The sequence below is a fragment of the Geotrypetes seraphini genome, chromosome 4 (assembly GCF_902459505.1).
Source record: "Geotrypetes seraphini chromosome 4, aGeoSer1.1, whole genome shotgun sequence".
NCBI lineage: Eukaryota > Metazoa > Chordata > Amphibia > Gymnophiona > Dermophiidae > Geotrypetes > Geotrypetes seraphini.
In genome coordinates this window covers 102,044,349-102,065,311 of record NC_047087.1, presented here as the reverse complement: position 1 = coordinate 102,065,311, position 20,963 = coordinate 102,044,349, and the positions used below count along the sequence as shown (strand labels likewise).

The 20,963-nt window shown below is 46.4% G+C and overlaps 1 protein-coding gene across 2 annotated transcripts in view; it reads left to right on the top strand.

The window, feature by feature from the left end:
- Window positions 1-2,435: 2,435 nt before the first annotated feature.
- The window catches only part of SPAG17 (sperm associated antigen 17), a 742,651-nt gene continuing 724,123 nt past the window's right edge, over window positions 2,436-20,963 (top strand). For both annotated transcript variants that reach the window (XM_033941513.1, XM_033941512.1), the window contains exons 1-3: window positions 2,436-2,932; window positions 14,665-14,805; window positions 15,660-15,725. In XM_033941513.1, the coding sequence (XP_033797404.1) occupies window positions 2,840-2,932; window positions 14,665-14,805; window positions 15,660-15,725 (300 nt within the window). In that variant the 5' untranslated portion in view covers window positions 2,436-2,839. The remainder of the gene's footprint in view (window positions 2,933-14,664; window positions 14,806-15,659; window positions 15,726-20,963) is intronic.

Sequence of the window (20,963 nt, the reverse complement as noted above, 5' to 3'; positions counted from 1 at the left end):
AGAGGGTCCACCTCAGGGCTCCTACAAGTCTTCCTCAAAACACAACACCGAGGAGACCTGAAGAATAAGCTCCTGGAGCTCTTCCCGCTGAAAAATGCGCACCATGGATGCATCCTCGCCAGCAGTCGGAACTGCAATGCTGCTGCTAATGGCATCTGTCCCCCCCATGAGGATCCTGGAGGTCTCCCAAAAGGTCCAGGTCCTAATCAATAGAAAACTGCTCCTCATAGGCAAAATCATTGTCCCAAGAGACCCTCGGCCGCTTGGACAAGAGAGGAGTAGACGCGGACGCAACCGGCGCTAAGGGGGGCTGAACCAGAGTGGATATGAAGGGAACCCCCTCGAGACCCCCGGGGCGGAAGCAGGACCCCCTAGCCACCTGAAAATAAGCCTTATACAGCAGGGGACCCAGCAGATACCTGCCCATGTCTCTCCAATACAAGGGGAAGGTCACCTGAGGCTACAGACAAGATGGAGGTGCTTCCTGCCAAAAACAGAGCAGAGCTCATCAAAAATGGAACCCCTGAGGCCTGAATCACGCCAGCCGCTAAAGCAGGCAAGCTGGCAGCAGCGGTAAGAGTCCCCAAACCCCCATGGGGCACTATGAAGGCTTAGGTCGTTTAGAAATACATCCAAAACCAGGGATCTCAAAGTTCCTCCTTGAGGGCCGCAATCCAGTCAGGTTTTCAGGATTTCCCCAATGAATATGCATGAGATCTATGTGCATATTCATTGGGGAATTCCTGAAAACCCGACTGGATTGCGGCCCTCAAGGAGGGACTTTGAGACCCCCGTCCAAAACCCATTTTTATTATCGGCACTTGGAAGTTTTTGAGAAATGTTCATCCAAGTGCCAACTTAGGCTGGTTTTTGGACGTTTTTCTCTTTCGATTATGAGCCCCATATAGTGCAAAATATAAACAGCAGATATAAATTCTCAAAACTGACACATTTTGATCACTAAATAGAAAATAAAATCATTTTTCCTACCTTTGCTGTCTGGTGATTTCAAGAGTCTCTGGTTGCATTTCCTTCTGACTGTGCATCCTTTCTTTCTGCACTCAGGCACAATAATTGTCCCTTTCTATTCCCTCCCTCCTTCCTTCCTATGTCCTTAGTGCCCCCAGTGCCTCCTTCCCATGTCCTTAGTGCCCCTTCCTATGTCCTTAGTGCCCCCTGTGCCTCCTTCCCATGTCCTTAGTGCCCCTCCCTATGTCCTTAGTGCCCCCAGTGCCTCCTTCCCATGTCCTTAGTGCCCCCAGTGCTCCTTCCTATGTCCTTAGTGCCCCCGGTGCCTCCTTCCCATGTCCTTAGTGCCCCCTGTGCCTCCTTCCCATGTCCTTAGTGCCCCAAGTGCCTCCTTCCCATGTCCTTAGTGCTCCTTCCTGTCCCCATCACTGCCTTCCAGCCTTTGTTCCACCCCTCCCCCGAAGCTAGCCAGCCTACCTACCTCCATCCCTGCTCCCCCCCTCCCCGAAGCCTGCACCCCCCCTGGACCGGCCCCCGCTGCTGCTGCCTACCGCCGCTTCAACACACACACACCGGTCCGCCACCACTGCCAACTGCCGCAACTAAAGCAAAGTAAGGTCCAGGTGACGGCTCACAAACCTTCTTCCCGACATCAATTCTGATGTCAGAGAGTAAGTTTCTCTCCGATGTCAGAATTGACATCGGGAAGAATGTTTGTGGGCCGGCGCCTGGACCTTACTTCGCTTTAGTTGCGGCGGTCATCAGCGGCGGCAGACCGGGGTGTGTGTGTGTTGAAGCGGCGGTAGGCAGCAGCAGCGGGGGCCGGTCCAGGGGGGGTGCAGGCTTCGGTTCTGGAGGGAGGGGAAGCAATCGCCTGTTCCATTGTCCCCACAGACAGCTTTGGGACGCTGTCCCTGAAAACTGGACATTTTGGCGTTCCAAAGCTGTGCGTGGGGACAACGGGACAGGGGATCTAAAAAAGGACAGTTTATGGTCACCTTATACATGCCCTCTAGTATTTTGGGAAAAAGTATACAAGTGATTCACATCTACCTGCTCCACTCCATTCAGTATTTTCTAGACCTCTATCATATCTCACCTGAGCTTTCTCTTCTCCACTTTATTAGCCTTTCCTCATAGTGAAGTCATCCCATCCCTTTTATAATTTTCATTGCCCTTCTCTACTTATCGAATTTTTGAGGTGCGGTGACCAAAATTGCACAGTATTCAAGGTGCGACCGCACCTTGGAGCCGATACAAAGGCGTTATAACATTTTCAGCTGTGCTGTCCAAAAAAAAAAAAAATATATATATATATATATATTACCTTACTTCTTTCAGCTTTGTTTTATTTATATTACCTTTTAGAGTTAGACTAATATGGCTTACTACACCGTTTTACTCAGATTTGAAGGACAATCACGGAAGAAAAGATATTAAAGTGTTAGAAAAGAAAAGGACGAGATAAGATGAAATGCCGGTTCAATGAAAGAATATGCCCTAAGAAAAGAAAAAAGAGGCGGTAAAAAAAAATGCAAGCAAAACAATACTAGTACAGCACAGAGATTGAGACAAGTACGAGAGAATGCACGCGAGAGGCGCTCCTTTTGGGTCACGTGCGATCTCCAGTCGCATTGTCGGCGTTGCCTGGGTAACCGAGCGCGGCGTCTGTCTCCAGGCCTAGCTTAGCGCAGAGTCTCCGGTGGTTTTCAACTTTCCTATCTCGGTATCATTCTGCACCCACAGACCAGTTGAGCTATCCCACCGGCGGCGCCGCGAGCCACACCCCCGCTCCTTAGCCAAAGTGGGAAGGGAGTGTTTTTCGGGCCACACGGTCCCCATCCTTCTCCGTAAGTGGTTCTTGCAAGTCATGGCACCCAAGAAAGTGAGAAGCTCCTCTTCCATTCCCGCTGCTGTTCCGAAAGCCTGGGAACAAGGACTTATTGCTGCTTCTTTGGACGAGGTAAGAGGCACGAACCAGAGTCACTGATGTGCTGGAAAGGGCTTTTGCAGTGACCCCCCATAATATGCTGGAGTGGAGCCTCCCCAGACGAATGATGTACCTGAAGTTTTGGAGCTTTCTCGGGGCCATTGATTAACTGGAGCCCGAAGAGTCTCCCTTTGGCCGGGGCTGAAAGGAGGGCACTAGGAATCAGTGATTGGGGGGTGGGTGGGAAAAATATCCCTGATAAAATGATGGGAGCATCATTGTTTAAAAGAGGCACTACCATAGTGCTAAAAAAACAAACCAACCCAATAACAACCAAACAAACCATGTCTTGACCCCGCCCTCACTCTGAATAGTCAAATGGGATCCTTTCTCCACTACCTACACCAGCAGCACTAGGCTAACAGCATGGCAGGCGATGTGATGTGCTGGGAAGAACTGTCTCCCTGGGATCAGTGGTTGCAAAGTAAAGACCAGCTTAGTGGCTAGAGCAATGGGGTGAGAACTAGGGAATCTAGAATTCAAATGCTGCTTCTCCCTGTAACTTGTGAGCTTGAGCAACTATATTGGCTTAGGTACAACCATAGCAATTCATTTCCAGTGCAATAGGAATGGTATGCTGAACAGTAGGGTTATCCTCTCATATAGCACCCTGCAGAAGAAGTAAATCACAGCTTTTCAGCTCCTCCTCTTTTTCCTCCATCTCAGACATTGGACTATCTTGGAGTTCAGTTTGACACACTCCAAGGCTGTTTTTTTCTTCCCAAGCCACACAAACAGAAGCTCCAGAAACAAATCGTGGCTCTTTTGGCGATTCCGATTCCCACTGCAAGTCTTGAGATCCATGGTGGTCTCCCTGGAGGTGGTGCCCTGGACCCGGGCGCATATGCTACCACTACAGCAGTTCTTCCTGTCCTAGTGGTTCCCGCAGCATCATTCCCTTTAGATGCCTCTTCCCTGGACAGAACCAGCGCGGAACAGTCTGTGCTGGTGGATTTGGGGAGCTGCTCTCAAAAAGAATCACAGAGTGGATTACTCTTACAACAGATGCAAGAGTCTTGGGCTGGGGGACTCATTACGAGGATCATTCCATGCAAGACCAGTGGTCAGTCCATCAGAGGCGCTGGTCAATCAACCATCTCAAACTCAGAGCCATTTGGTTGGCGCTAAGGGTTCTACAAAACACTATAGCAGTATGGGTGTTTTCTGACAATGCCACAGCTCTGGTGTACGTGAATCATCAAAGGGCACCAGAAGTGCTCCCGTACCTCAGGAGGCTCAAATGCTTTTCTGGTGGGCAGAAGTCCAGCTTCTGGCTCTTTCAAATTGATAGTGGAGAACCGGTGGACATAATATACTTGGACCTCCAGAAAGCGTTTGACAAGGTTCCACATGAAAGACTTCTCAGGAAACTACAAAGCCATGGAATATAGGGAGATATACTAAGATGGGTAGACAAATGGCTGGAGAACAGAAAGCAGAGAGTGGGCATAAAAGGGAAGTTCTCAGACTGGGAGAAAGTGACTAGCGGTGTGCCCCAGGGCCCATCTTATTTAATATTTTCATCAATGACCTAGAAGAAGGAACATCCAGTGAGATCATCAAGTTTGCAGAAGACACAAAGCTATGCCAGGCAATAAGATCGCAGAAGGATAGCGAGGAACTCCAGAGTGATTTGTGTCATTTAGAGAAATGGGCAGAGAAATGGCAGATGAAGTTTAATGTGGAAAAGTGCAAAGTAAAGAATTTAGGCAGAAAGAACAAGGAACACGAGTATAAAATGTCAGGTGCAACTCTGGGTAGGAACGAACAAGAAAAGGACCTGGGTGTACTGATAGACAGGATCCTGAAACCGTCAGCAGAATGTGCGGCAGCGGCAAAGAAAGCAAATAGAATGTTAGGCATGATAAAAAAGGGAATCACGAGTAGATCGGAGAGGGTTATAATGCCGCTTTATAGAGCAATGGTAAGACCATACTTGGAATACTGTGTCCAACATTGGTCTCCGAACCTAAAGAAGGATATAAAACTGCTGGAGAGGGTGCAGAAACGAGCAACGAAGCTGGTAAAAGGTATAGAGAACTTGGAATACGAGGAACGACTTAGGAGACTGGGATTGTTCTCCCTTGGGAAGAGGAGACTGTGAGGGGATATGATCGAGACTCAAAATACTGAAAGGAATCGACAAAATAGAGCAGGAAAATAAGTTATTTACAATGTCCAATGTGACACGGACAAGAGGACACGGACTGAAGCTGGGGAGGGACAAGTCCAGGACAAATATCAGGAAGTTCTGCTTCACGCAGCGAGTGGTGGACACCTGGAATGCTCTCCCAGAGGAGGTTATTGCGGAATCCACCGTCCTAGGATTTAAAAGCAAACTAGATGCACATCTCCTTACGAGAGGCATAGAGGGATATGGGTGACTAAAATTACGCCAGATGTACATCTGGCTGGGCCTTCACGTGTGCGGATCACCAGACTTGATGGACCAAAGGTCTGATCCGGAGATGGCGGTTCTTATGTAACTTATGTAACATGTGGTTAGCATAGCCAATATATAAGTGGACTTTCTCAGTCGCCAAATCCTGGACCTGGGAGAGAGGTCGCTCTCACAGAGAGCATTTCACCTCATTGTAAGTTATAGGGCAGGCCTGCAATGGACTTGATGGCTTCAGCCAACTGCAAAGTCGAGCGCTTTTTCATTCGAAGAAAAGGACCTGGAAGCTTAGGTCTCAATGTGTTAGTTCAGTCTTGGCCAACCCGGGAGCTCCTTTATGCCTTTCTACCCTGGCCCATGGTGGGTCAGGTTGTTTGCAGGATTGTGACTCATCCGGGCCTGGTGATACTAATGGCACTGGACTGGCCTCGCCACCCATGGTGTGCGGATCTGATGTGTCTTCAGCGAGACAAGAAGCTCAAGCTCCCGTGTCATTGCAGTCTTCTCTCTCAGAAGCTGGTTCCTATGGAGAATTCACAGTGCTTTGGTCTTACGGCATGGCTCTCGAGTGTAAGGCCTAAACTCAAAGAGGCTACTCTGATGTGGTCATTGTCACTCTTTTGAAGTCCAAGAAGCCATCTACTATAGAAACATAGAAATAGACGGCAGATAAGGGCCACGACCCATCTAGTCTGCCACCCCAATGACCCTCCCCTACCTTTCTCTGTGAATAGATCCCACGTGTCTATCCCATTTGGCCTTAAAATCAGGCACGCTGCTGGCCTCAATAACCTGAAGTGGAATAGTCTTCAGTGAAAAAGAATTTCCTGGTGTCCCCGTGCAGTTCCCCACCCCTGATTTTCCACAGATGCCCCCTTGTTGCTGCGGGACCCTTGAAAAAGAAGATATCTTCTTCCACCTCGATGCGGCCCGTGAGATACTTGAATGTCTTGATCATGTCACCCCTCTCTGCATTCCTCGAGTGAGTACAGCTGCAACTTATCCAGCCGTTCCCCATACGGGAGATCCTTGAGTCCCGAGACCATCCGGGTGGCCATTCTCTGGACCAACTCCAGTCTCAGCACATCCTTACGGTAATGCAGCCTCCAGAATTGCACACAGTATTCCAGGTGGGGCCTCACCATGGATCTATACAATGGCATAACGACTTCAGGCTTACGGCTGACGAAACTCCTGCTTATGCAACCTATGATTTGCCTTGCCTTGGATGAAGCTTGCTCCACTTGATTGGCAGTCTTCATGTTCTCACTGACGAACACACCTAAGTCTCGTTCTGCTTCAGTTCTTGTTAGGATTAGAGAGTTGCGCGGGGACAGAAATCCCACCCGTCCCCACCCGTCCCCGCCAAAATCCCACCCATCCCCACCCGTCCCCGTGAGGAATCCCTCCGTCCCCACCCGTCCCCGTGAGGAATCCCTCCGTCCCCACCCGTCCCCGCGAGGAATCCCCTCCGTCCCCACCCGTCCCCGCGAGGAATCCCCTCCGTCCCCACCCGTCCCCGCGAGGAATCCCCTCCGTCACCATTCTTCCCTATAAACTTCAGAAATAGTTATTTTATTTAATTATGCTACTGAATTAAAGGCTCTGGTAGAGACCCATTTACAAATAAGCAAAGAGACTATTAATTTGGAAATATTAATTGGGAAGAATACATACTTTGTAAATGGGTTTCTACCAGAACCTCTAATGTAAATATAAAATATAAATACTCAGCTGATGAGAACCCACAAACTGTCAGCTGAGGACTTCCTTTGCAGTTGGCCTGGGGTCCCTTTTGCCAAGCTTGGCAGGCAGCAGTAGCGTCCCTGAGTCACAGATGCTGGCACCTCAGTGGCTCATGGATGCTGCCAGCGACTGCTGCGCTTGGTGGAGGGGAGTTCTGACCATCTCTAGAGGAGGTCCTCTGCTGGCGGTGCTTGGGGATCCCCACCAGTCACAGCAAGGGCCAACAAGTACTTCAACACTGTAGAAATAAAACCAGAAATGCATTTCCTTTTCTTTTGAACACAAAACAAAGATATCTGCCATATACATTTCCCAAGGCAGATGACTCTATGCAATGTCACCTCGGTAACAAAATACAAAAATAGACAAATACACCCCCTCCCTTTTTACTAAACCACAATAGTAGGTTTTAGCACAGGGAGTTACGCTGAATGCCTCGCGCTGCTCTCAATGCTCATAGGCTCCCTGCGCTAAAAAACAATATTGCGGTTTAGTAAAAGGGAGCCATAGTGCAAAATATAGACAGCAGATATAAATTCTCAAAACAGACACATTTTGATCACTAAATTGAAAATAAAATCATTTTTCCTACCTTTGCTGTTTGGTGATTTCATGAGTCTCTGGTTGCACTTTCTTCTTCTGACTGTGCATCCAATCTTTCTTCCTTTCTTTCAGCCTCCTGTATGTTTCCTCTCCTCCAGACCTCATTCTCTCCCCCAACTTTTTCTTTCTGTCTCCCTGTTCCCCCTTCTTTCTGTCTCTCTGTCTGCCCCCTTTCTTTCTTTCTCCGTGCCCTCCCCCAAGCCACTCGGTTTGCTGCCACCGCCATCGGGGAATAGTCCCCAAGCCACCGCTGTCCCAAGCTTTCCCTGCAGAAGCGTCGCGCTGACCAGCATTCCGCTCCCTGACGTCAATTCTGACGTAGGAGAGGAAGTTCCGGGCCAACAAGGCATTTCTCCTCATTCCATCCAGCCTGAGCCCCATCTCTCCTTGATCCAGCATTTCCCTTCTGTGTCTGTCAGAATTACCATTCCACCTATTTTCCAGCATCACCCTTCTTTGTGTCCATCTCACCTATATCCCTATCTCACCACTTTTTCAGAATCTTCATTTGTCTCTGTCCTTGTCTTTACCCCATATTCACCATTTGCCCTTTCAATGTCTTTATCTCCCCCCCCCACACACACTTTTTCAGCATTACTTCTATGTCTCTATTTCACCTCCTCTTCATGTCCCCTCTGTATCTCTATCCTTATTCAGAAGGTCCTGCTTACCCTTTCTCTTCTTTGTGTCACTATCTCCATTTTCAGCTTTCCCCCTTTTTCCTTTGTTAATGCACCCTGTAGCCAGAATCTTTCCACCCTCTCTCCACTCCGGCCCAGCCCAGTATGAAATATTTCCTTTTGTTTCTCTCCCCTCTCTCTTCTCCTCCCTCACCCACGAGTCCTGCATCTGGCCCTCTCCCTTCTACCTGCACCTGGCAACACCCCCCTGCTCCGCGGCTCTCTTAAGCAACTCGTCAGCAGCGGTGATCAAGACAAGCTGCCGACATCGAGGCCTTCCCTCTACGAGTCCCACCTTTGTGGAAAAAGGAAGTTGAAACAAGCGGGACTCGCAGAGGGTAGGCCCCGACGCCAGAAGCTTGTGTCGATCGTTGCTGCTAAGTTGCCGAAGAGAGCCGCAGGTAGAAGGGAGAGGGAGATAGGAAGGCTGTAGAAGCTCCGGAGCATGACACCGAACCCGGCCAGGATGATTTCTTTTTCAGGCTGCTGCTGCCGCTGCCATCCCCCACCCGAAATGACAAAAAACAGCCTAATGCCCGCGTCGGGAAATAGCCATGTTGAGCAGTGAGCTCAGCACGTACACAGATGAAAGCCTTGCTTGCTGATTGGTCCGGCGGCACGGTGGGGCGGGGCCGCCGGACCAATCAGCAAGCAAGGCTTTCATCTGTGTACGTGCTGAGCTCACTGCTCAACATGGCTATTTCCCGACGCGACGCCAGACTTGCATCGCCAGAATTTAGGTAGGTTGTTTTCATCCCCGTGGGAGTCCCGTGGGCAAGGGGGCGTCCCCGTGGGAGTCCCGTGGGTCAGGGGGGCATCCCCGTGGGAGTCCCGTGGGCCAGGGGGCGTCCCCGTGGGAGTCCCGTGGGCCAGGGGGGGAACCCGCGGGATCCCCGCGGGACCCGCGGGATCCCCGCGATCCCCGTTCCCGTGCAGACCTCTAGTTAGGATCTCGCCGTTAAGGGTGTAAGTCTTGCATGGATTTTGGCTGCCCAGGTGCATGACTTTGCATTTTTTGGCATTGAAGCTGAGTTGCCAGGACCTAGACCAGCGCTCCAGTAGGAGTAGGTCGTGCGTCATGTTGTCGGACATTGAATTTATGTCTGTTGTGCTTTTGCCCAAAAGATTGCTTAGTTTGGCGTCATCGGCGAATAATGTTATTTTACCTCACAGCCCTTCTGCTAAGTCTCTTATAAAGATGTTGAACAGGATCAGGCCCAGGACCGAGCCCTGCGGCACTCCACTGATTACCTCCGTCATTTCGGAGGGGGTGCCGTTCACCACTACCCTCTGAAGCCTACCTCCAAGCCAGTTCCCAACCCATTTTGTCAATGTGTCGCCCAATCCTATAGAACTCATCTTGGTCAGCAACCTGCGGTGTGGTACGCTATCGAATGCTTTACTGAAGTCCAGGTATACGATGTCCAGGGACTCCCCAACATCCAGCTTCCTCGTCACCCAGTCAAAGAAGCTGATCAGGTTGGATTGGCAGGATCTCCCATTAGTAAATACATGTTGATGGGGATCCCGTAGATTCTCCTCGTTCAGGATCGTATCCAATTGGCATTTGATTAGAGTTTCCATTAGTTTGCACACTATTGATGTGAGACTCACCGGTCTGTAGTTTGCTGTCTCCATTTTGGAGCCTTTCTTGTGGAGTGGAATGACGTTAGCCGTCTTCCAGTCCAACGGGACGTTACCCGTACTAAGGGAGAGATTGAAGAGCGCGGATAGCGGTTCCGCCAAGACATCACACAACTCCCTGAGCACCCTGGGGTGTAGGTTGTCAGGCCCCATTGTCTTGTTAACCTTAAGCTTTGACAGCTCGCAGTAGACACCCCTGGGTGTAAACTCGAAATTACTAAACGGGTCATCTGCGTCAACCCTTGTCTGTAGCTGAGGGCCGAGTCCTGGCGCCTCGCGGGTGAAGACTGAGCAGAAGTATTCATTTAACAGTTGGGCTTTTTCCGAGTCCGCTTCTACATAGTCTCCGTCTGGTTTCCTAAGACGTACTATCCCGCCTGAGTTCTTATTTCTGTCACTGATATACCTGAAGAAGGATTTATCTCCTTTCTGGATGTTCTTTGCTAGAGACTCCTCCATGCGGAATTTGGCCTCCCTAACTGCTGTTTTGACGGCTTTTGACTTGGCCAGATAGACTTCCCTAGAGTCCTGTTTCCCTGATTGTTTGTAAGAGATGAATGCTTTTTTCTTCTCCTTGATGAGGTCCGAAATCTCCGCAGAGAACCACTGTGGCTTATTGTTCCTTTGCCGTTTACTTACTGATTTAACATAGTGGTTTGTTGCTTCCTGTATGGTGGCTTTCAAAGTTGACCACATTTCTTCCACGTTATCGGTTTCTGTTTGGCTTTGTAGCACCTGGTGAACGAAGTCTCCCATTTCTTTGAAGTTTGTGTCCTTGAATTTGAGGACCTTGGTCAGTGTGGTAGATTTAGTGAAACCTTTCCTGAGATTGAACCATACCATGTTGTGGTCACTGGAGGCCAATGTGTCGCCCACCGAGACCTCTGTGACACTTTCTCCATTGGTAAGTATCAGGTCCAGTATTGCCTGATCCCTTGTTGGTTCCAGCACAGTTGCCTGAGTCTTGCTCCCTTCATAGAGTTTAATAGCCTCCTGCTGCTGCCGGAAGCAGAGGAAAGCGTGTCCCAATCCACATGAGGTGCCATTTTCTGCCTTACTTTCCAAGCTACGCCGGAGGAATCACCAGTCTTATTACAGTCCAGTTGTTCCTGAGGAAGGGGGTGTGCACCCCCGAAACGGAGTCCCGTTGGACGGATGATGTCACACATCGGCTGGCTGTTCTACAGTCTAAAGAAGCTAAGTACTTCCATTCATTGACTGGCTTGGTTCTGATTTGGACAGATTTGGACACTTTCCTTCCTTGTTTGGCCCCCCTGGCAAGGAGTAGAGACAAGAATTTCTTAACCTTATAGTGTGTTTTTTTGATTTCTAGAATCTTTTTTCACACGTAGCACTTTTTGGGGGTGCACTTGATTTATTCTCACCTACAGGAAGAACCCGGGGATGTTTCACAGTTTACACTCTTTCTGAGTGTCAGCCGGTGACAGCCTTTCCCTTAGTGGGCGGCTGTGTTACTGAGGGTTCTCCTGTTTCACACTATGTGTAATTTGCTGATTAATTTAGATTGAGGTTTCTTCTTGTCTCTCCCCCTTGTCAGTTGGTTTTCTTGGGGTTGGGGAGGTTTGTAGCAGCCAATCCACATCAGGCATGTTGAAGTCACCTAACAATACTGTGTCCCCACGCAAGGTGATATTCTCTATATCTCCGATTAATTCCATATCTAGGTCATCCTGTTTTTTTGGGGGGTCTGTATATTACGCCAAGATACAGGCATTTGTCCTTCCCTCTGGCTTACACCAAGGCTTGGAAAGCTTTCCTGTAATTTTGTGCCAGAAACCAGGTGGAGCTGTTGTGGGCTCCCATTCTGGTGGTCCTACCCTTCCTGCAGACCGGTTTAGACAAGGGACTAGTGGTAGCTTCTTTCAAGGTACAGGTGGCAGGCCTTTCCTGTTTCTGAGTGCACAACGGTTCTTCTTTGCTTATGGCTCATCCTGATGTAACCAGGTTTCTCAGGGGGCACTTCATTTGCACCTTCCCCTACAACAGCCTTTTCCTACCTGAAACCTCAATATTGTCCCGAAGGGACTTGCTGAACCTCTTTTTGAACCACTGAAGGAGGCATCTATTCTGGACCTTATAGTCTCCTTAATATCACTCAGAAAGAAAAAAGGAGACTGCAAATAATACAAAATACGGTTTATACAACTCTGTTTTTTGTTACTGAAAATCAATAAATATATTTGAAATAAAAAAAATATATATATAACGCGAAAAAATATGACCATGTTTCTCCATTACTAAAATACGCCCACTGGCTGCCAATCAGCCATAGGATTATTTTCAAAATAATGTTACTTATTTTCAAAACATTAGCATCTAATGAACCACAATTTATTTCTAGATCTCTAATCCCACACAGTACTCAACGTCCACTTCGATCATCTGGTCAAAACCTGCTTGCAGTACCCTCTTTGAAAATCATAGGTACAAGGAGATCAGATATGTTCACAGTGATGGGACCACAATGGTGGAACGCCCTTCCTCAATATATTAGAACTGAAAACGATATCGCAACATTTAAAAAATTTTTAAAAACTTATCTATTTAATGACGCTTTTAATATCTGAAATTTTTATATGCTTTAGGGATTTCTCTAACTGTGCTTTGGATTAATAACCCCTTACCTTTTGTTTTTTCCTTTTTCTACCAAATTTAAGATTGTAACTTTTATCTTTTCCTTCCCGCTTCATGTCTGTATGCTATGTAATTATATTGTTAAAATGTTAGTTTCTTTGTATTATTCTCTACTTGGATTTTGTACATCGCCTAGCAATTTTAATAGGCGATTCATCAAATGAATAAATAAACTTGAAAACTTGAAAAAATATTCTTTGTGACAATTGTCTCAGCACAACGTATTTTGGAGCTTTAGGCCTTCTCTTGTAGGGAAACCTTTCTTTGGATTAAGGAGGTGGGAGTTTCCCTCTGTATTGTTCCTTCCTTTCTTCCGAAAGTAGTTTCAGAATTTCATGAAAACCAGGAAGTTCATCTGCCTACTTTTCATTCCACAGGGTCGATAAAGAAGGATCTGCACAGAGTTTTGTTTTACTACTTAGAGAAGACCAATGACTTGCATCTGCTGCCAGTCAACTATGAGTTGCCTGCCAGGGGTAAAGAAACCAAAAATAATACATTTTGGTATACCTGTACTGAAGTCTATATACAGTGTTACTATTGGATTTAGACACTGGTGTTCCCTCTGGGATTGAAACTTTGTTGCCAATTGTTTTCTTCGTTTCTGAAATATACATTTTGGCAAATTATAGGTTTTTCTTTGGGCCTTCCGTCTCTCTGACCATCTGTTTGTCCTGACTAGCCAGTCCAGGTGGGGCAGGATGGCATCTAAGGCCTCTATTGCCCAATAGATCCACATGGCCATTTCCTTGACTTACATTGCCTGTGGTAAGCAGCCATCATTTTCTATCATAGCTCACTGGACCAAGAGTGTTACAGCATTGTGGGCAGTCTCGCACGATTAATCCTGCCAAAATTTGTAGCGCGGTGAGTGGATGTGGTGGCTCAGTCTGATGCCATATTTGGGGCTTCAGTGTTACAGTTACATTTGGGGCCTCGGTGTTGCATGGTTGGATCAGAGAATGAGTGATCGTGTAGAAAACCATGCAAATAAGCTCATTAATATTGAAATGCCATGTAAACTTCTCTCCTCTACGTGGTCTGGCATCTCTCCTTCCTGCAGTTTATCATATATCTCTCCCCTTCTTCCCTTATATTCCGTGGTCTAGCATCTCTCTCTTCCCTCCTCCTGTTACCTTTCTTCGGAATCTGACATCTCTCCCTTTTTTGAGTCATCTCTCCTCCCTCCCAGTGTAACATTTTTCCTTCCCTCCTCTCCACCACTATCATGTTCGTTAGATGATCACTGACTAGTTCATCTAGATCTCAGTCTTAGTAATAGTTGATATGTTATTTTATAGTATGATAGTGGCACCTTGTGGTTGCATAGAGCAAAAGCCAACAATGGATACATAAAGCAAATTTAAAAACCTAACTTTCTCCAAAGAGTTTTTAAAAATTGTATATACAGTATGTTCCATAAGGTCTCTAAGAAAGCAAAAACATGAAAATCAGTTACTTGCTGATTAAAAGTCAGTTTGGTTTGAGTTCTGTTTAAGGACAGAAGGTTTGAATTCTATTTAAGGACAGAAGAAGAGATGATGTATAGTGAAGGTGTGTGGTTTGGGAAAGCAGCAGATATAAAGATTTAAGTAAATGCTGCAAAGGGCTTTTTAAGATACTGCATATTCTACATAGATTTTATTTTAAATCTTTATTATTAACAAACTAAACAATTCCAACAAAGCAATACCAAGAAAAGAAATGTATGTTTTGAATCCAATAACATTGACCCCTCTATATCCCCTCCCCATACAATACTACCATACAATCATATGTAGAGAGAATTATAAACAGTCTATGAAAATAGAACACATTCTATGCAATAGGTCATGTCAACCCCCTAAGAATCCCCCGCACCCATCCCAACAAAATGAACTCAGCAGAACTTCCCAGAGAAGCAGTAGAAAACCAGGAGAGTTGGATTATTCTACGTAGATTTTAAACAGTATATTTTTCACTTTTAAAAATTGTAACAGGAACAGTGGAAAGCCTGCGTTATATTTGTGGTTGAAGGCCAAATAGAAGATGAAATCAATACAAAAGCGCTCTCTCTTGCTGTGGAGATTCCATTGCGTAGACTGTTCAGTGTGATATCATGGGAAAGAATACTTCAACTGGTATGTTGGGTTTTCTCTTTTAATGTGAATGTTAATAAGCAGGTCAATATTCACAGCAATTCAACTGGCTAGAAATGGCTCCTGGCTGGTTAAATTGCTGATTCGGGGCTAATCAAGCATTTTCAATGGTATTTAACCAGTTAGTGCTACTGAAAATGTCTGGTTAGTTCATATCTCAAAATCTTCTATTTTGGAGGTGTTCTGGGGTGAACTCAACACAACCAGTCAAGTGCATAATATTCAATACTTACCCCCTCTTTTACAAAGCCGCGTTAGTGGCTGCTGCGCGTTAATGGCCCAGAAGCCTATAGAGATTTAAAGGGCTTCGGGGCTGTTGCTGCGCTGCAGCCGCTAGCACAGCTTTGTAAAAGAGGGGGTTAGCTAGCTAAAGTAATTGCATAAATAGGAGTGCATAGAAATCCAGTCCTATCTTTTTGCAGTGCATCCTAGTTAAGTGCTGAATATTGCACTTAACCAGCTTTGTTGTAGATGGCTTTGGAAATCCAGAAATTCAATGCCAAAGCCAAGACATAGCCTGACATTGAATTTCCAGGTATAATGTCAACATTGAATGGCAACAGCTGAATATTGACCCAAATTGATTTTAATAGAAAAAGTGCAAATGTATGAGATTCAAAATACCAGTAAGAGAAAGACAGCAGATCAGCTGTACAACACAGGTGTTTCCTATCTAGTTTAATGACAGCTAAGTGCAAAATGATTGTGGATGTTTAAGAACATAAGAACATAAGCAGTGCATCTGCTGGGTCAGACCAGAGGTTCATCAAGTATCCTTTCCTCATGACAATTATTTATTATATTTTATTTATCGAATGATTCTTATATATTTATAGATCAATGAATATGGAAGTACAAAGGGAAAGAAGACCAAAGACAAAGACTTGCCCATGTTCCATGAGGTAGGATAGCATTTTTGTTCTAGAGTCAAACTTGAACTACATTGTTTCCATACATTTGATAGCATAATTCTTCCTTTTTATTTTGAATCCATATATCCACAATGTTAAATGATCTTTGGAATAAAGTATCACAACCCAAAAGGAATCTTTTTTTTTTTTTTTTTTTGTAAAAGGGATTTACTATAGAATAATTTTACTGCTTTAGTAAATTCTGTAAGCAGTGAGCCACTCAGGCACTTCTTCTTGGGTGTCACATGCTAGGATTACAGAGTTTGAATAAGCAGACCACTCTCTTTCTTTATCTGAAGGTCCTATCTTTGCTTTATATGGCACCTGGCATGTTCAGTTTTCACACCGGTCACCCAAATGAGGTTAGGTCCAGTCCACATTTTAGTTGTATAATAACAGTGAAGTCCTATCTTCAGTAACGAGCAGCACAATAAATCCTCACAAGGAAGAGGATCATGTGTTGTACTGAGCAAGCTGAATGGGTTTGAGCTCTGTTCTGGACCACATTATTCTGTTCAACGGCATTGGTAACAGTAATTGCTCCTGAACCCCTAATTTGTGGATGATTTTGCATTGAATTTATATGGACAAGTATTTTTGCAAAAGAATCGAGCATATGGGGTTCAAAGCTATAAGAAAAGATTGTGATAAAAGTAAAACACTGAAAGACAAAATGTCTGAGGGGCCTGATGATTGGGTTCCCTCATTGTCAGTGGAACATATCAACAAACTCAAATTGGCAGTTGTACAAGCTTTGGATCTTTGATTGGCACAAATATCAACACAAATGACCCACATGGAATCTTTAATTGAAGAAACATCTAAGTGAACGGAAGTGCTTGAGCAGTGGATCTCAAATCTTGAGGATAGCTCTGCAGACGGCAGACCTTGTTTCTGTTAAAGATCAGCTTCACAACCAGGCAGAAAAACTAGAAGATTTAGAGACTCAAGCTCAAAGGAGTAATCTTTGGTTTATTGGCCTGCCTGAATCCATTCCAGAAGCAAAACTGTTTGTTATTTTGGAGCAGTGGTTAGCTGTGGAGCTGTCCCTGCCTTCTGGGGTGGGGCTTTTGTGTTTAAAGCAGACCCATCGGCTGGGCAACAGATTGTCATCAGAAGCCAGGCCCTGAGAGGTGATATCCAAGGCACATAAATATACAGTGGTACTTTGGTTTACGAGTGCACCGGTTTGCGAGTGTTTTGCAAGACGAGCAAAACATTTGCAAATTTGGTGCCTCGTAAACCGAGTTTGCCTCGCTGTACGAGCGCCCCCCCCCCCGCGAACCGGCACCCTCCCCCCCATGATCCGGCACCCCCCACCGCCGCCAACGGGCACCCCCCCACCGCCATCGGGCACCCCCCCGCTGCCACCTGAGATTCCCCAACCCACCCGAACCATCTTCTTACTTCCAATGTAGCCTCCGCATCGGCACCAGCATGTTCTGTGCCCGAAAATCTGCTTCCTGTGCTGGGCCTTGAGCATGTGTGCATGCTCAAGGCCCGGCACAGGAAGCAGATTTTCGGGCACAGGACATGCTGATGCCGGCGATGCCGATGCGGAGGCTACACTGGAAGTAAGAAGAGGGTTGGGGGATCTCAAGTGGCGGGGGGGGGTGCCGGTGGCGGCGGGGGATGCCCGATGGCAGCGGGGGTGTGTGTGCATGATGGCAGCGGGGGGGTGCCGGATCGCGAGGGGGAAAGTGCCCGTTCACGGGGGGGGGCCTTCGGGGGGAGCAATGCCGGTTCTCGTGGGGGGGGGGGGGGAGCAGCGCTGCTGGCCTCGGGGGGGGGGGGAGGTTTGGGGTGGGGACATATCAAAGCAAGTTTCCCTTACTTCCTATGGAGAAACTTGCTTTGATATACGAGCATTTTGGATTACGAGCATGCTCCTGGAACGGATTATGCTCGTAATCCAAGGTACCACTGTATTCATAAAGTTGAATTAGTTTGTGCTTATAGGCTCAAGAAAGATCTATTGAAATATGAGGGAGGGGGAGTGGCTTAAGGAAGATGGCCGCGGGTAGCTGGAGTTAGACGCCACGGATGTTCCCGGGCTGCTCTTACCTTTGAAATGGTGAAATGAAAATCTAAAATTCGGGTTTTTCCCGATGAATCTTTGCCAGCAGCTTCGGGCCCAATGGACACTTTTCTTCAGCGAGGGACGCCAACACAGCCGGAGGATTTCTCGGCTGGGAGAGACACGCCGGCTGAAGCGTCACAGCTCTCTCTCGAGGCAACATCACTAACCCCGAAAGAGCGGAGTCCTCCGAGTCGCCCGGGGGCGTTTGACCAGTCGATGGAAGAGCAAAGTCCTCCGAGTTGTTCGGGGGCGTTTGGCCAGTCGACGGTGGAGGAAATGTCCAGGGGTGTTCACTCTCCAGACCTGCTGAGATCGGGAGTCGGCCCAGCAGGAGGAGTGATGAAGCCAAATCAACTATCAGAGCATTCGGAGGAGTTGGAACAGAAATTACCTCAGGATTTCCTGACACTGACTTCATCGCCTGCTGAAGTTCCAGGTACTTTTTCATCAGAGGATCTGGGTGCTGAACTAATACCAATGCAGAGGCCCAAGGTTTTCAATATGGAGACAATCTGGGAAACAATATCTAGTTTGCAAATCTCTTTGGGAACCCAAATGCAGCAATTTACCACACGTTATACCTCTGTTGTGTCTGAAAATTTGGAAATGAAAAATAGGATATCCAGCGTTGAAAATAAAGTGGATGGACATGAAACTAGAATAAAAACAGTGGAGTCCCAGGCTTCGGTCTGGGTAAGAGATAGTGGAAATCTTAATTTTAAGGTGGAAATGTTGGAAAATATGACTAGAAGAAGTAATCTTCGGATTATTAACTTTCCAAAATTACCACTTATCTCAGCGCAGGATACATTTAAAAAGTATTTGAAAGAAGTTTTGAAAGTTCCCGAAACCTCCTATCCGCCTCTCACTAAAATATATTATTTACCAACCAGAGTATCTGCTCAAAAAACAAACTAGCAGAATTTGTTTGCTGATAGTTTGGATTTGACAAATTTTCTGGAGAGGTCAGGTGAAGAGATACCAGCAACTGCTACGCTACTTGTACAACTTGCTATTGATGCTGACAGGGAATGGATGCTTAAAATGTTTTTTAAGTTTAAAGATGTACCATTTATGACTAAAATAGTGAGAATGTATCCAGATGTGTCACGAATGACCCAAAAGAGAAGAAAACAATTTCTTATTTTGAGACCAAGGGTTCTGCAGTTAGGTGCGACGTTTGTACTCAGATTCCCCTGTAAATGTGTAATGACCTATCAAGGGAATAGATTTATTTTCTTTGAACCTCAGCAGTTGACAAAATTTATTTCTGCTAAAGAGCAAATTTAAAATTCTTGAGAGAATTTCAGTCTCAACCTAGCTCAAGTACAAGGTTTTTGTTCTTCCTTGCTACCATCTTTTATTTTCTTTGTATTATTTGATAAAGATTTCAGCCATTGTAAAGCTTTCTCCCCTCTTAATTGAGGTCTAATGATACAAACCAGTAAAAATTTATATTTGGTCTAATGTTTTTGCCGTATGAGAAAGGAAAACTTTTGCTTTGTTTTTGTATTTCTAATGTATATTTTCTTTATTGATTATGGTCTCATTTTAAAGTTTGAACTGGAGTTGTATTATTTTCTTTGTTTTGACTAATATTATGTCAATACTATAAAATGAAAATAAAGAATTAAAAAAAAAAAGAAATATGAGGAGTCTATAATCCGTATTTTGCAAGATTTTTTCCTAGCGTTACAAGAAAAGCACAGGGGCTTTACACCTCTTTGTAGTAAACTTTATAAGAGAAAGGTGTGTTTTAGGCTGATGTATCCTTCTATTTTAAAAGTGTTTCACAATGGGTGTTGGCATGTATATGGCTTTCTAGTAACCATGCAAGCTTTTGTTAATACATTGGAGCCTACAACACCACCATTTGATGAAAAGCCATTGAAAATGGACACCAGTTTACTTTGACTGTGATGCTCTATTTGCTCCTTTACTAATATGTCTCTGTTATCATTTATTGTCTTGAAATGCTTTTTGCCATATCTAGCATGTTACATAGTGTTTGCCATACACTGTTTATAATTTGATTTCTTAATTGAGGAAGAATGGGGTCCTAACATAGAAGCCCTCTCCTGCTGTCTGTGTTCATGGGAGTATGGTGATCTATGAATGTATGAAGTGGGATAAGAGGATCAGAATAGTGAGAGTGAGTGGGGGTTTGGGAATGGATGAGAATCAGTTGAAAAGGGTGAGAATGGGAGGGTTTGGGAAGGTTTTTGAAATCTTGCTGGATTTTTATAACCAGAGTTCCTGTGCTGTTGGTCATCTGTTACATATACACAGAGAGGCCCTGATTCTGCAAAGTGCCGTCCCGATTTTAGGCAGCTGTAGGCGTCCTACAGCTGTCTAATCAGCCAATCGGGATGCACGTTTTTTAAAAAAATGCTCCCCAGGCAGGCCGCCTATATTGAAGGCGCCTCCGGGAGCCTAGGGAGGCCCACAAGACGCCTAAGCTCGTCTAAGGGCCTTAGGCGAATCTAGGTGGCCCTACGCGTCTCCCTAGTAGAGGAAGAGACGCTTAAAATGTAGGCCAGCAAAATGCTGGCCTACATTGTAAGTAGACACGGCCGTTATACTTATCGCGGCAAGGGATCTCCCTGCCGCAATAAGTATAGTGGCCGCGGCCGCCTGTCCGATCACCGGCAGGAGGGTGCTGAACCCCTCCTGCCGGAACTCCGCCACCAAACTCCCAATCGCCGGCAGGAGGGTGCTGAACCCCTCCTGCCATAAAGCCGCCCCAGCCCCCCGAAACTGTAGATCGCCGGCAGGAGGGTGTCATACCCCTCCTGCCAGAACCCCCCCAAACTCCCAATCGCCGGCAGGAGGGTGCCCAACCCCTCCTGCCGGAAAGCCGGACCCCCTCCGGACCCCCCATGCTAACGACCTCCCCCCCAATGATTCCCATAGCCTGCCCCCCAACTAACCTCCTCCCCCAACTAACCTTTAAATGTTGGCCGGCTGGACGGGTCTTGCTGCTGTCCAACAAACAGGCCCGCCTCGTCGAAATGAGATGGGCCCGCCCCTTCCCGGTCCATCCCCGCTAAGTCTAAGGCCTGATTGGCCCAGGCTCTAGAAGCCTGGACCAATCAGGCCTTAGGCATAGCGGGTCCACCCATCCCCACTAATCCTAAGGCCTGATTGGC